At 42.8% G+C, this 15,697-nt stretch overlaps 1 protein-coding gene across 2 annotated transcripts; it reads left to right on the top strand.

The window, feature by feature from the left end:
* Nucleotides 1-544: 544 nt before the first annotated feature.
* On the top strand, nt 545-14,820 carry SDS (serine dehydratase). 2 transcript variants are annotated; one of them, XM_012542502.3, is made up of 9 exons: nt 545-626; nt 5,235-5,295; nt 6,325-6,479; nt 7,454-7,493; nt 7,897-8,036; nt 8,335-8,426; nt 10,477-10,704; nt 11,971-12,095; nt 13,295-14,820. In XM_012542502.3, the coding sequence occupies exons 2-9, from the start codon at nt 5,235-5,237 to the stop codon at nt 13,492-13,494; spliced, it is 1,041 nt and encodes a 346-aa protein (XP_012397956.2). In that variant the 5' UTR covers nt 545-626; the 3' UTR covers nt 13,495-14,820. The 2 variants fall into 2 exon arrangements, with proteins under 2 accessions (XP_012397956.2, XP_031804506.1); XM_031948646.1 differs by lacking the exon at nt 5,235-5,295.
* The last annotated feature ends 877 nt before the right edge of the window (nt 14,821-15,697 follow it).

Here is a 15,697-nt window from a genome sequence, read left to right as displayed (position 1 = left end):
GCCAATGAACCAGCTTCTATTAAATTACTGTGCTAAGTACTGGGGAGAAAAGTAAGAAGAGGAACAGAGGAAAAAGAAATATAACAGAGAGAGAGAAAGAGACAAAGAAGCGAGAGAGAAGAAAGACCCTGAAGAAAGAGAGAGAAAAAAAGAAACAGAGGAGAGGAAGAAGGAAAATATAGAGAAGAGAGATAGAGAGAAAAGAAAGAAAATTTAGGAAAGAAGGGAGAAAGAAGACAAAAAAGGAGAAAGGAAAGAAAGGAGAGAAGAAAGAAAAGAAGGAGAGAAAGAGGCAGCAAAGAGATGGGGGGAATGGAGCTGTCCTCTGGAGTGTGGACAGAGCAGAGTTTGTCCCCGTGTCTGTCCCCGTGCCTCTCCTAGCCCACTCTTGGGCTTCCCCTGGGATAACTGTCTGCTCTCTATAGGTCTCCTGAGGGGAGGGGAGGGACCTGGCATCAGGGGAGGAGGGGAGGCGAGCTCCTGTCTGTACTTCCATTGGCTCCCCTGGGAACAGCCAGCCTTTATAAATTTGGGAAGGGAATTGGGAACTGACTGATAGTGCTTTCCCCCAGCCCTTGCAGGAGGGCTCTGGATATTCCCTCCACACCTTGGCCATCTTCTCCTTGGTGAGTGAATTTTCACTTCTCCCCCGTCCCTCTCCCTTCTCCTTCCCTCTCCTGATGGCCAGAGTAATGGGGGAAAGGATTGACCAAAAGATGAGTCCCCAGCTGGGAGAGGAAAGGGAGATCCTAAAATAAACAATAACCAAAAAAAACCCCTAAAAGTGCCATTTTGGACAGCTCAGAGAGCAGGGAATGCCCTAGCTCATCCTTATTTTCTACATAGTATTTGGGGATGAACCTAATGAGTATGATGGAAGGAAAGGGAAAAGCTTACCCTACTTTTTGAATCATTCAACCACATCCACCTCCAAGGGGCAGCTATTTGAGAACTGACATCCCAAGAGCCTGGCACTGTGGGCACTGCCAAGGCTGCCCAAATGTCTTTTAGCCAATGCTGGGCAGATAAGAGTCACATTGTGAGAGGGGATTCTGTCTCAACTATAATTTGTCCTGGAGGGTTTCTGAGGCTTCTTCCAGCTCTGAAATGCTATTTATTCAAATCCTCTGACCTCCACCAATCCATATCCCAAACCAGTGAGAAAGTCAACCCCTGATACCTACGTCCCCAGTTCAAGAGCCCCTTCCTTTCCAGACTCGCTCCCATAAACTCAGAAGCTCAAAGCTTTGTGATGGAGTGTTTGGGTGGGAGTGTCCAGAGAAATACTGTCACACAGTCCAAAATCTCAAGCCCTGCTTCCCCTTGGAACTAACTAACGTCAGTAACTCTATATAAAACACTTTCCCTAATACAATCCTTAGAGAATGATAGTGCAAGCATTTTTATTTTTAGGGGACATGGAGAGACCAGACTCATGATTGCATAAAAGTTAATTCCCATGTGGAAACTCCCTCCTTTCACCAATGTGCCTCATTTATCATCCATAGTCTTCCCAGAGATGCCTCCAGCCCAGAGAGTTTGATTACTTACCCGGAGTCACACAGCCAGCGTGAATCAAAGGGATGTCATTCCAGTTTTCTTCCTCCAAGGCTGGCCCCTCTATTTACTATGTCAAGCTGTCTCTCATCACAAATTCTATTATTCTTTTTATTATTACCTTTTTCTCCTTTTTTTCTTGTATAGTTTAGATAGAAACAGCTTAAGAGCTGTTTATATTTATATTAATATTATACTTAATTATTATTATATACAATTATACTTAATTATTAACTATATTATTATACTTAATTATTAATATTATATTTATATTAAGCTATTTATATTTATATTAAGAGTTTTCAGATTTATATTTTATATTTAATGTTTTAGAATTCATGTGCTAATGGGTAAAATTTTATAATTGAGTAGTGTTTGAATGTCAGCTCATCCTCTCTAGATTTAGTTTTAGGATTGTCTGGATTTAGGATTTAATTGAACAGGAAACTCCTAGTGAAGAAATTCTATCAATGCAGATCAATAACTATTCCTCTCAAGCCCAGTTTCCTAAATTGTGGTTTAAGACCCCATTTGGGGGCTTGTACGTGAATATGGGGGTTATGAAATTATGATTTATCATCGATAAATGTTTGGTTCGTATGTCTATTTTATCTACCCATATACTCGGGGCCACATACAAGTTTCTTGAGTAAAAAGGAGTCACAAGTGAAAAAAGTTTAAGAAGCCCTTCTCTAAGGGATAATGCTCAGGTAGAAGCTCTTTATCTTTCTGGGGTCACAGACCCCTTTTACAGTCTGTGTGTCTGTGACCCCCTCTCCAAATCAGGTTATGGCCCACATTGGTGGTAAAATAAAATGCTAAATTTCAGTTAGAGGTGAATGAAAATAAAGATGTCATTTTTTTCTCCATCCAAATTCATTCAGACAGAAGTCACCTTGTCTTATAGAAACTGCAAGGTTAAATAGTAGTGTAGTAGCTAAAGCAATGGACTTGGAATCAGAAAGAGCTGTATGACTCCTCCCCCCCCCCAAGAAAATCACCAAACTTCTCTTTTAGGATTTAATAAGGTAGGCTAAACCATAAGTGCCTCAGTTTCCTCATCTATAAAAAGGAGGTTCTTAAGGACCCTTCCAGCTGGAGGGTAAAGCTACAATCCTAACCCTTCCCAGGCACTTTTAACACTCTTTCCCCAGCCAGTATACTAGAAATGAATGGGGACTACCTAAGGAAGGAAGGGAATAAGCATTACTATAATCTCTACAATGTGCCAGGCTCTGTGCAAAGCACTTTCACCCGTATTGTCTTTTTTGAGCTTCACAACAACCCTAGAAGGTAGGATGCTGTATTATCTCCACTTTACGTATGGGGAAACTGAGACAGACAAAGGTCAAGTGACTTGCCCAGGATCACACAGCTAGTGTATGTCTGAAGCTAGATTTGAATTCAGGTCAGCCTGTCTCTAGACACAGTTTCCTGTCCACCAACAGCTGCCTTTGAAGAAGATAAGTGGACTGGTCATCCCCTTCCCTTCTCTGCCCTTGTAGGAGAGAGGCTGAAAGCTGAACCAGAATGCGTGGATTTATCTGAGCAAAAGATAGTGTGAGATAATGGTGATAATGATCTCTTATGTTTCTATGAGGGGAGCCCCATCCCAGCTCTTCTATTTACTTTTCTGTGTGATTTTAGGCAACTTGCATAAAATCCCTAAGTCTTCCTCTCACTCAATCTCAGTTTTTTATCTGTAAAATGGGGGTATTCGACTCATGACCTGTTCTAAACTAGGATTTTGCTAATGGTTAGATCTTACAATCATATTCAGCATTGTAAAATAATGTCACAACTTAAGGATAACTTAAAGATACAGTGGCTATAGGAGCTACTTTAAGCCAAGTGAAGTTGGGTTTAAATTCTACCTTTAACTTTTACTAACTGTGTGAATCTGGTTGAGTCACTGAGGAGCCTAAGCCTGACTGTTGTCACTTGTAAAATCTGGCCTACTTTCGATTTTTGTGAAGATGAAACGAGATGATATTTATAAAGCGCTTAGCTGGTACACACTAAGTGCTTAATAAGTGTTTATTCCTGTGTTTCCCTAATGAACTTTGCCTTAAAAGACTTAAAATGTGAGCTATTATGATGCTGATCTCAGAGACCTAGAGAGATTGTGATTTGTCCAAAGTCATAAGAAGCAGAAAATGAATCAGGCTCTCTGATTATTGCTCTTAGCATCCTAGATTAAAACTAGAATAGACCTTGGAGGCTATAAAGAATCTCTAAAAACTAGATAGTGCAATGGTTAGAACACAGGGCCTGGAATCAGAAAGCCTGGGTTCAAATCCAGCCTAAGATACTTATTAGCTGTGTGACCCTGGGCAAGTCACTTAACTCTGCCTCAGTTTCCTCATCTGTAAAATAGGGATGATTCCTATTTTGGAAGATAGTCGTGAGGATCAAATGAAAGAATTATTGAATAGTGCTTAGCTCAGTGCCTGGCATATAATAGGTGCCTTTTAAATGTTAGCAGTGATAAGTATAGAGAACACATTGAGGTTTTTCTTCATATCCCCAGCACCAAGCACAATAATCAGTGCTGATTGAGTTGACAAATTCATTCAGATGAATGTCAAGTCCCTTCATCTTATAAATGAGGAAAATAAAGCTCAGAAAACAGTTGATAGTGATGAGAATTTAAAGACCCTTCTTCCGGACCACGGTAAATCCAGCCCTGTTAAGGGAAGTATTTCCAGGAAAATCTTTGTCATTTAACAGAAATCACATTAAAATGAAACTGGCTGAAAGCCACCGATCAGCAGCAGGCCAGAATAAAGTTCCACAGAGGAGGTAGGGCAGGGTATGCCCACCACAGGCTTCCTTCTACTTCCTTCCAGACCCATGCCATTTCCAAGGAAGCCTACCCATGGAAGGCAAGCACAGGCAATCCAAGGAAAGAAATAAGAATGTATTAAGCAGCTTCTGTGTGCTAAGCACTATTAAAATTACTCTTTTGACCCTCACAACAACTCTTTGAGGTAGATGTTTTTTTTAAGTGCCATTTTACAGAAAGGGAAATTAAGACAAATAGAAATTAAATGATTCACCCCAGGTCAAAGTTGTCTATCTGGGTAGAACCCCATGCTTGGAAGTCATAATATTTTAGATTTAGAGCTGGAAGGGGTATTAGAAGTCCTTCTACTCCCTGCCCATTTTATAAATGAAGAGACTGAGATCTCCAGGGATGAAATGATTTCCCTTAAGTATCAGTTTCAGGATTTGAACTCGGGTTTTCCAAATCCAAATCTAACATTTTTCCTAATGGATCATGGATATGGGGAAGAGATAAGGGAGGGATTTAGAGTCACATATTTATCTCTGAAAGGAACTGCATGAGTCTTCTAGCCCAAGTTTATCACTCTATAGGTGAGAAAACAAATCCAGGAGTAAACAATCTTTCCAAGGCCCCAGATGTAGCAAAGTCAGAATTCAAACCTAGATCCTCTGAATTCTTTAGAGGTAGCTCCTGACCCAGAACAATAAAGTAGGGATTCTCCTGAGTTCTTAGCTACATCTGTTTCACAGAACAGGATTACAAGAAAATTGGGAGCCCTCATAACCTTCTCTGCGCCTCTGTTTCTAAAAATCATCCTACTTTCAATACCTCCTTTATCCTCACCATATAACAAGCCAGCATTCCAGACATTATCCTTTCCATTTTACAGATGAGGAAACTGAGTCCTGAAGAGGGACAGTCCTCCTATCCCAAGTCCCTCAAAAGAGAAGGTAGGCTGATAAATATTTCACAGCAGCACTCTCTCCTTGATTATTAATTAATAATTGTAAATAATTCACTTTTAAATGGATTTTCTAGTATTTTATCTCCATCCCCTTAAGTCTAGAAAATCAGCAAACTCTCTTACAATTAGGACTGACCTAAAGTGGAGTGTACTGACTTCAGAAGTCTCCTCCTTGGCGGTCTCCCACAGGTGGAATAGTTACTTGTTGGGGCAGTGATAGAAGTTCCAAGTAGGGATTGGACTAAACAAGATGATTACTAAAGTACTATCCTACTCTTTATTTAAATTAAATTTTTATGGTTTTTTTCTCAATTAACAAAAATCCAACTTATCTTCCTCCCATCCATCCACCTCCATAAAAGGTAACAAAACAAAGTCCCATATTAATTGTGACCAAAAATACATTTCTTATTCTGTTGGACCCTGTGTCCAACAATCACCTGCAGGCAGATCCCATATTTCATCATGAATCCTTTGGAATTCTGCTTGGTAATTGCGTTGACAAGAGTTATCAAAGTTGACTCACTTTATGATATTATTGTAACTGTCATTGTTGTTCTGGTTCTGCACACTTCATTTTGTATCAGTTCACACAAATCTTCCCAGGTTTTCCTAATATCATTCCCTTCTTCATTTTTTATAGCATAGTAATGTTCCATCACGTTCATGTGCCATAATTGTTCAGCTATTTCCCAGTTAACTATGGACATATTCTCTTCTGAGACGGATTCTGTAATGAAAGTCGTTCTGTGTGTGAGTTGGGGAAGGGTCTCATTGCTTTACACAACCAATAAGAAAGACCTGAGATCAAGATCTAGCTCTTCTACAGCTCAGCTCTGTGACCTTGAGAATACCCCTGGATATCAGGGAATCTCAATTTCCTTTTCTATACAATCAAGACGTTGGACAAGATGGTCTCTGATCTGAGATTCTGGTAGTTTGTCCAGCTCAGAAAGGTTTCTTCTGCTGATGGTTTCTTCTATTTCACCCCTTGCTTCTCTCTCCTCCACTACAGTGATCATGTCTCAAGAACCTCTCCACGTGAAGACCCCCATCAGGGACAGCATGGCCCTGTCTAAGGTGGCCGGAACCACAGTTTACCTCAAGATGGACAGCGCCCAACCCTCGGGGTCATTTAAGATCCGGGGCATTGGACACTTGTGCAAGACGGTGAGAAGGGAGGGAGCAAGGAGATGGGGAGGCACCAGGGATGGTACAGTAGACATTACCCTGGGTCCTTCAGAGGAAGGTTAAGAATGTCTCCTGCCTCCTAGGTCATCAGAGGAGGGAAATGTCCAAAAGAAATGACCTATTGTGTAGTCATGTGCTTGGAGACCCTGGGACGGTCGCTCTTTTAGCTAAAAGTCCTAAGGAACAACCTGATATAATCTGGGGCTACCAGGAAAATCCTTATCCCAAAACTGTTCTCCCACTGATCACCCAGTGCCCAAGACCCACCATTAGAATGTCTTTTCTTTAAGTTCCTCTCTTAAAAAGCATAGCCATCCCCTGAGGAAGAGAGTTGGGTGAAATAATGGCCAGAAATCAGAAAGAACTGAGTTCAGTTTCTGGCTCAGGCACTAATAATCCTGTGTAAGGATCATATAACCTGTCAGCCCCAGTTTCCTCATCTGTAAAATGGAGATAATGATAGTTCCTAATAGGATTGTTGTGAGGATATTGAGCATCACATAAATGTAATTATTCATATTTAGTGTGGATGAGTTAGCATATCCTCTCCTCTGGGGATATTAGTAGGAAATAAGCAAGAGGAAGAGTTTGGTTGGAAAGTGGAGGAGTCAAGGGGGAACCAGGACATAGAGCTCAGGATATTTTCTAGCTATATGGACTGCTGCCATGGAGAGCTCTAGACACCAAGAAGGGGGACATGAAGTCATTGCACAGCTGAGACAGGAAGGTGCTAAGAGGGGAATTTCAAGAACCCTGGGACCCTGGAGTAGAGGGCATGGGAACATAGGATGTCATATCTAGGAAGGGTGAACAGGGGATGTCAGAGCTGGGAGGGACCTTAGAACAGGGAATATCAGAACTACGAGGGGCCTTAGAACAAGTATTTCTCTACCTCTCAGTCTGGCTTTTCTTCCTGCCCTCTGACCCCCCTCCCTCTCTCCTTATCTCCACAGTGGGCAGAGAGGGGCTGTGAGCACTTTGTCTGCTCTTCAGGTACGTTTCCAGGTTCCTGTCCACAGAATCGGACCCCACATGTCAAGAGTTTATAGGCAGTAGAATAGGGGAAGAGAATGCTCTTCAGGGACACAGAGGGTCCACGTCTGGTCCAATCCCTTCATCTCACAAATGAAAAAACTAAGACCTAGAAAAGTTACTTTTAGCCCTTTTTGTATCCCCAGCACTTAGCACTGTGTCTGGCATACAGTAGGTGCTTAATAAATGTTTGATTGATTGATTTTGGGCAGGATATTAAAAAGCCCTAATTTGCCATCAAGTCTTTCCAGGAGTCTTAGGTTAGAGAAAAAGGAGGTAAGAGAGTTTTTAGAATAGCCACAGACCATCCTGGGATCTGTCTGGAATAATGCAAACTTTCCTTCTCCCAACGAACCACCCACAGCGGGCAATGCTGGCATGGCCGCAGCTTATGCTGCCAGGAAGCTGGGCATCCCTGCCACCATCGTTGTGCCCAATACCACGCCCCCCCTCACCATCCAGAAGCTCAAGGGTGAAGGTGCCATGGTCAAGGTCGTAGGTGAGGTGAGTGCCCGAGAAGGACACATCCATGCTGGTGGGGTGATGTATAAGGAGTGAACTGGAGTAAAGTTGGAAGTTTGTATTTGATTCTAGAGGTACTAGGGAGCAACGGGAGTTTCTTGAGTATGGGAGTGATGAAGTCATAACTGCATTTTAGGAATATCCATTCTGCAGCAATGCGAGGATAAATTGGAGAGGGAGGAGAATGTGGGGTCAGGGAGCCACAAGGGACTCTACATAAAATGTCCAACTAATGGGATCTTGGCGCCTTCCTTCACTTGTGTCCCTTGACGATTCCCAGACGCTGGACGAGGCGTTTGAGTTGGCGAAAGCTCTTGCCAAGAACAACCCAGGCTGGATCTATGTGCCTCCCTTTGATGACCCCCTCATCTGGTAGGTATTGGCCAGATTGTACTCAAAGACCATCTCTAGGCTGATGATTCTCAAATCTACTTTTCCAGCCCTTACCTCTCTCCTAAACTCTAGTCTCACTTCCCTAGCTGCCTTCCAGACATCCAGTTAACATCTTAAACTCAACATGTCCAAAACTGAACCCCTCACGTCCACCCCCCACCTCCGTTCTCCATGACTGTAGAGGGCACCATCATCCCATCTCTCAGACTCCCAGTCTAGCAGTTATCCTGGACTCCTCTCTCTCTCTCCCCCCCAGATCCAATGGTGTCTCTCCAGTCTACCATCAAAAAAATCTCTTGAATACGCTCCCTTCTTTGCTCTGACACAACTATACCTCTGGTTCAGACTTTCATCCCCTCACATCTGAACCACTGTAATAGCCTTCTGGGGCGGGGGGACAGGGCTGGGGGAGCATCGGCCTGGTTCAAGCCTCTCCCCACTCCAATGCTTCCTCCAATTGATCACTTCCTAAAGCCCAGATCTGACCCCCTTTCCCCTCCTCCTCACCCCAATGACTGCCCATGCTCACAATGCCCCTGTTAAACCCATACTGGGAAGCCCAACCCAAACACCACCCCCTCAGACAGATTTCCCTGATTGCCCTAGTCAGTGACATACTGTGCCTCATAGGTTCCATTGTCATAAAATAGAAAATAGGCTCCCAGATTTAGATGGGTCCCGAGAGACATTTCATATAACAGATGGGTACCAGCTCTGGAGAAGAGACAGATTGGGGCCATATTTGGAAAGAGCAGAAGTCTGAGGGAGGCAGCAGAGCATAGTGACTACAGCACTGAGCCTGGGTTCAAATCTTGCCTTAGATACTTGGTTATATGATCCTGGAAAGGTCACTCCCCCTACCTCTTGCCACAGGCGACAATAACTAACCTTTATAAAGTGCTTTACAAACTTTATACAATTTTTTCCTCACAGCAATACTGGGAGGAAAGGTGCTATTCTTAACTTCATTTTACAGATGAGGAAACTGAGGCAGACAGTTGTCAAAGACTTGTAAACGACCATGTTCAAGAAAGATAGAGAGAATGAACTGGGGGAAATCTTAGAAGGTTCTACAATGAAGGGGGATAGAGAAAGGTAAAAGGCAGGACTTAAGCTGGAATTTGAAGGAAGTTAGGAGACAGAGATGAGGAAGGAGGGCACAGCTAGGGAAAATGCCTGGAGATGAATCTCATGTGGTTATGTGTAATAAAGAACTATTTTAGGATCACTATAGATTTGGTTTTTTAAATTAAATTATATATTTTTATGGAAATAAATTTGTTTTGCATGATTTCACATGTATAATTGATATATTGGCTGCTTTCTCAATGGGTGCAGGAAGGAGTTGAAGAAAAAAGAGAATTTGCAACTCAAAACTTTAAAAAAAAGATAATGTTAAAAACAAATAATAAAATGTAAAATATAGATGCAATTTTAAATAAATTTAAATTTTCCAATATATATAATATACATAAATATAATGAGTTTTTCAAGAGCATCATAAATTTGAGGGGGGAGACTGGAAATCTTTTCTATATTATATATGTGTATACACACACACACACACACACATATATATACATATGCAATACAATCAGGATAAGTGACTTGCCTGGGTCACAAAACTAAAAAGTGTCACGTGCTTAAGGTCAGATTTGACCTCAGGTCCTGATTCCAGGGCCAGTGCTCTATCTACTATGGCACCTAATTGCCCTCATATTTATATATTTTTAAATTAACAAGCATTTATTTTCCCTCTCCCAATGAAAAAGGGAAAAAATAAAACATTGGTAACAAAATATTCAAAGCAAAGAAAAACAAATTCCTACATTGGCCGTGTCCAGAAATGAAAAACACCCTGAAAATGGAAGGCATCTGGAAGGGGACTGGGCTGCCTTGGAAGGTAGTAAGTTGCCCATCCCTGCAGGTGAAGGTTGGTGGTAACTCGTACCTCTGGTACAGACTGAACTATTCTCCAGAGGTTCTTCCAGTTCTGAGATAACGCTATTTTCTGATTCCCAACTTTCAGGGAAGGCCATACCTCCATTGTGAAGGAGCTGAAAGAAAATCTTCCTGGGAAGCCAGGGGCCATCGCCCTGTCAGTGGGTGGCGGGGGCCTCCTGTGCGGCGTGGTGCAAGGCCTGGCCGAGGTGGGCTGGAAGGATGTGCCCATTGTGGCAATGGAGACCCAGGGGGCCCACAGTTTCAATGCAGCCACCAAAGCTGGCAAGCTGGTCACACTTCCCAAGATTACCAGGTAAGGGAGAAGGAAATGTGCATTTATTAAGCACCTACTGAGTGCCAAGCTCTTTACTATTATTATCTCAAGTGATCTTCACAACAATATCGCAAGGTAGGGAGCTATTATGATCCACATTTTACAATTGAGGAAACTGAGGCAGACAGAATTGGTAAGTACTCTGGTACCATCTAGCTGGAATGAGGGGATGCTGACTGATGATAAACAGCAGGTGCAGGAGCCCCTGTTCTAAATGCAGAGTTCTCCAAATCTTACCTCTCCCCTCCTCCACTCGACTACTGACTTCCCTGGAAATCTCACTTTCTACTGGACGTTTTCCCCAATCCCTCTCCATCCTTCCCTCTTAATCACCTATTTATCCCCTATTTAGCTTGCTTTGTTTGTATTTGTTTCTCTGTTATCTCTCCCCTTCGATTGTAAGCTCCCTGAGGGCAGGAACTCTCCTAGCCTCCTTTTGTGTCCCTAACACTCAGCATTGTGTCTGGCACCAAATGGGCACTTAATTATTTACTGATTGATTGACATTGAACAACTTAAACTCTCTGTGATAGCGAGGCTACTCCCTAAGACCCTAAGATGCAGACTAATGAAATCACAGGTCCAGGATCTATCCACTATCCACTCTGGACTCCGACTCGGTTTTCCCATGATCCTTGATCTTGGCTGCTTGGTCCCTAATCACGAGAGAGTCCTTGAAGGCTAGCCTTGTCCTATCCCCCTCCCTGCAAACCCTTGGGATTCTAAGGTAGGCCAGAGTGATCCATTTGGCCCCCTTTCCTCTGGTGCTTTTAGAATAGGGTTCAGGCTTACAGACGGACAGAGGGACTTGCAAATCTTGCCTCTAGCACTTACTTTCTCTGGGGCACACAAAAGTCTCTTCACCTGAGAAGGTAATGCTTGCTGTGAATCACTGAGATGATGTAGGTAAAGAGTTAGATTGGTGGCAGTTAGTGGAAGTATTTTAGCATTGATACAAGGAACTCCCAGGTGAGGAAATACCCTTTATAAATGCTAATTGCAGGAGGTAAGTGATTTGTTTGTACAGCCAGAGAGACTTGAGACTAGATCTACTCCACTCCCTATTAACCACAGGCCACTGCTTCTTAATAATTATTCATTACAAAATTATTTATAAAAATCCACATTACCCACCTTCTTTGCATCACCAGGTGCTCCCCCACAGGGGTTGTATTGGAAACACCCTTTAAATGTGTAGATGGAAGTCACTCTGATTCCAGTGCCTTTTCTCTCCATCTCTCCTAGTGTGGCTAAAGCCCTCGGGGTGAACACGGTTGGGGCTCAGGCCCTGAAGCTGGCCCAGGAACACCCCATCTTCTCTGAAGTGATCACAGACCAAGATGCAGTTAGAGCTATTGAGAAGTTTGTGGGTAAGTGTAAGACTGTCCTAAGATGAGGGTGAGAAATTGGGGAGGGTGGGATTGAGTGAGCCCAGAGGTCTTTCCTCTACGCAGGAGTGTGCTGGTAAATGTTTAACAACCAGATTCTCCAAACTATCTCTGTCTGTCTCTGTCTGTCTGTCTCTCTGTCTCCATCTCTCTTTCTCTGTGTGTGTGTGTAGATAGACAGATAGATAGATATACACACATATATACATTCTTTTAAGTTTCATTTACATTATTAACATTTTCCCATCACTTTTTAAGTTCAGATAATCAACAAAACAACAAAAAAAATTAAACTGTATCTGCCTATTTCAATGGTGGAAAAGATCACACAGGAAATTTAACAATCAGGTCTATAGCCAACTTTCTAGCACATCACTGCCTATAGTCAATCAGCAAACATTTATAAGATGTCTACTACTTGCCGGTCACTATGCTAAGTCCTAGGGATACAAAAAGAAGCAAAAAATAGTCCCTGTCTTTTGATCACAGGCAAGCCCCACCCCTCAACCCTAAGACTGTCCCACTCTAGTGTAGACTAAGATCTCAACAAATCAATAAACATTTATTAAGCAAGTACTATATGGTAGGCACTGTGCTGTGTTGAGAATACAACTATAAATGCAAAAAAAAAAGACAATTCCTGCCCTCCAGGAGCTTCCATTCTAATGGTAGAAAACCACTCTAAAAAAGGAGCTGAAGAGAGGGATGAGACATGATGGGCAGTGCTTTGCAGAATATAAATTCTATATAAATGGTGGTAGCTATTGATTAATATAACAATATTAATATTGATAATATAATAGTATGGCCCCCTTCAGCTCCTTATTCTGTACCTTCTCTTGATCATCTCACATCTTCATTTTTATTTGCGTATCACCTTGAGGACCAAAATTGCTTCCATTTTTTGCTCTGTATGTCACATGCTCATTTTAATTTACATATCATCTCTATTAGAATGGAAGCCCCTTAAGGACAAAAAAAATTGCTTCTATTTTTTGCTCTTTTTTGTATCTCTTAGTAAGTGCTGACAAATAGTTGCTGATTGACTGATTACAGCTAGAGCTGAGGAGGTTTGGTTGCACTGTGCAGGCAGGTTCAGGGACTTCCTATGGAGCCAATGGGCTCCCCAAGACTCCACACCTGAGGTCTGAAACCCTAATTTTGCCTTCTGGTTCCTGCAGATGATGAGAAGATCCTGGTGGAGCCAGCGTGTGGGGCAGCTCTGGCAGCTGTCTACAGTCAAACAATCCAAAAGCTACAGGGTGAAGGGAAGCTCTCGGCCAAGTTGTCCAGCGTGGTGGTCATTGTATGTGGTGGAAGCAACATCAGCTTGGCCCAGCTGCAAGGGCTTAAAGAGCAGCTGGGCATGAAAACTAGCTGAGTGCACTCCCACCAACCTCCTCCGGCACCCTGCCAAGGATGGGGCTGGAGTTTTATCCAGCACCCTATTTTATTATTGTTATTATTGTTGCTCTATTGTTGTTGTTGGAGGGTACATATCCATGGGGCTAGAAGAGACAAATCTCTTTCTGGTATGGGGGCCAAACCTAGAGAGAAAGTCTTCAGTCACTTGTGAACCCTGACTGTACATGAGGAAAAGGGAAGTGTTAGCCTGCTCTGGGACTCCTACTTACCCCCATTTTAATCTATCCCTTCCACCAGTCCCATGGAAACCTGGGTACCCCGGGAATGAGGAGGGAGGGGCAGAGATGGGTCACAGAACTTTCACACGGTGTCCCTATCTCTGTCTCAGATTAGAAAAAAGGGGGGCAGAAAGGTCAAAAAAGAAGGCTCGAGGCTGGACCAGGGAGTGAGGAGTATTTGGGTTTCTTCTCCATAGCCCACCCCTCTTGGTTCCCCTTCTCCAGGGCTGGGGAGCCAAAACCAGCCCTTCCTCATTTTTCTAATGTCCAGATTTTTTTCATTGAAAAAAAAGAAAGAAAAACCAATATACATCTATTTATGAAAGGTGACCTCTGGGTCTGTTATTTCCTGAGCATCTTTCCCTTTCTCTTTCTGCTGGGAAGCTTAATGTCCCCAAGAAGGATGGTTTCCTTAATGACACATGGAGGCTGAGGAAAACATCCCCTCACCCTAGCTGTGTCTCACAGAGGAGCCATTCCAGGCCAGGAGAAACAGAGGAAACAGATTTTGCTGAAATCTCAGACTCCACGAACATCGGAGAGAAGAAAATGCTGGAGTCAGATCCAACCCTAGCAGGGACAGACAGCTCCTGGCTGAGCCCCTACTTCATGCAGGGAAAGCTTTGACCAGCAGGGGACGCTGTGGTGCTACCTAAGGCTGGGAAGAGCAGAAGCTCAGGAAAGATGCAACATTTTAAAGCTAAAGATGATGGGACTTGCTACTTTGTCAAGTGCAACATACATTTAATTAACCATACATACCGGACAGAGGGCTGGTCTCGTAGATTCCCAAGCCTGAGTCTGACACAGGCTGTCTGTATGATCCTACACTGATCACTAGAATTTCTCACGATTAATCAATGAAATCCCAAGTCCAATCCCTATTCTGTGCAGAGGCTTGGAGATACAAAGATAAAAAAAAAAAACAAGTCCTGCCTTTAAGATTACTTTTTATTGCAGACATTAACATCCATTTCTCAAGTGTATTAAGGTTTACAAAGCACTTTCCTCAAAACCACCGAGTGAGGCAAGGAGCGTCAGGTTATTCTACTCAAAAAAAAAAAGAAATGGAAACTGTAATGAAAGAAGAAAACAATTTATTAAGCGCCTACTATGTGCCAGGCACTGGGCTAAGTGCTCTTTACAACTATTATCTCATTTGATCCTCACAACAATCCTGGGAGGTAGATTGCTATCTTATCTCTTTTTACAGTTGAAGGAACTGAGGCAGGCAGAAGTCCAGGGTCCCATGGCTAATTAAGTTTGAGGTAGAATTTGAAGGTCTTCCTTCCTCAGGCCACTGTGCTCCCTAGCTATCTACTATAACTCAGAAGCAAGATCAAAATTTGAACCCAGGCTGGCTGCAAAATCCAGTTCTTTTCATTGCATCTTCAAGTCATCAATGCCAACAGGAGAGGATTATCAGGGCATTCTTCTCAACTCCTCATTCTCTCTCACTCCTTCCATTCAGTGGCTAAATCTATCCCCCTTTCTAATTCTCGAGTTTCATCTCCTCTTGCTTGAATTATCTCGAGCCTACTGGAAGGTCTTTCCCTACTCCCTACTCCAACTTCACTCAAGCTGCCAGTGATTTTCCTAAATCGCAAGCCTAACCATGTCACTCCCCTACTCAATCAACCCTGGTGGCTCCCTACTACCTCTGGGATCAACTATAAACTTCTCTGGCTTTGAAAGTCTCTCACAAAATATCCCCCAGATATTTTTCCATCCTTCTTTCTGTTTATCACAAGACCAAACACCATCTTCTACCTCCATGCCTTTGTAATTTCTATCATGCCTGAAATGCACTGCCTCCCCAACTCCAATTCACAGAATCCCTCACTCCTTTCAAGACTCAGCTCAAGCACTCACTTCTACATGAAACACTTCTGGCTCCCCCAAGTCACTAGTGCCCTCCTTTCCAAACTTCAGATTAATTTT

Source organism: Sarcophilus harrisii, chromosome 1 (assembly GCF_902635505.1).
Source record: "Sarcophilus harrisii chromosome 1, mSarHar1.11, whole genome shotgun sequence".
Classification (NCBI taxonomy): Eukaryota; Metazoa; Chordata; class Mammalia; order Dasyuromorphia; family Dasyuridae; genus Sarcophilus; species Sarcophilus harrisii.
Note: the sequence above shows the minus strand (reverse complement) of the source record. Positions and strands in the feature narration are given on the sequence as shown.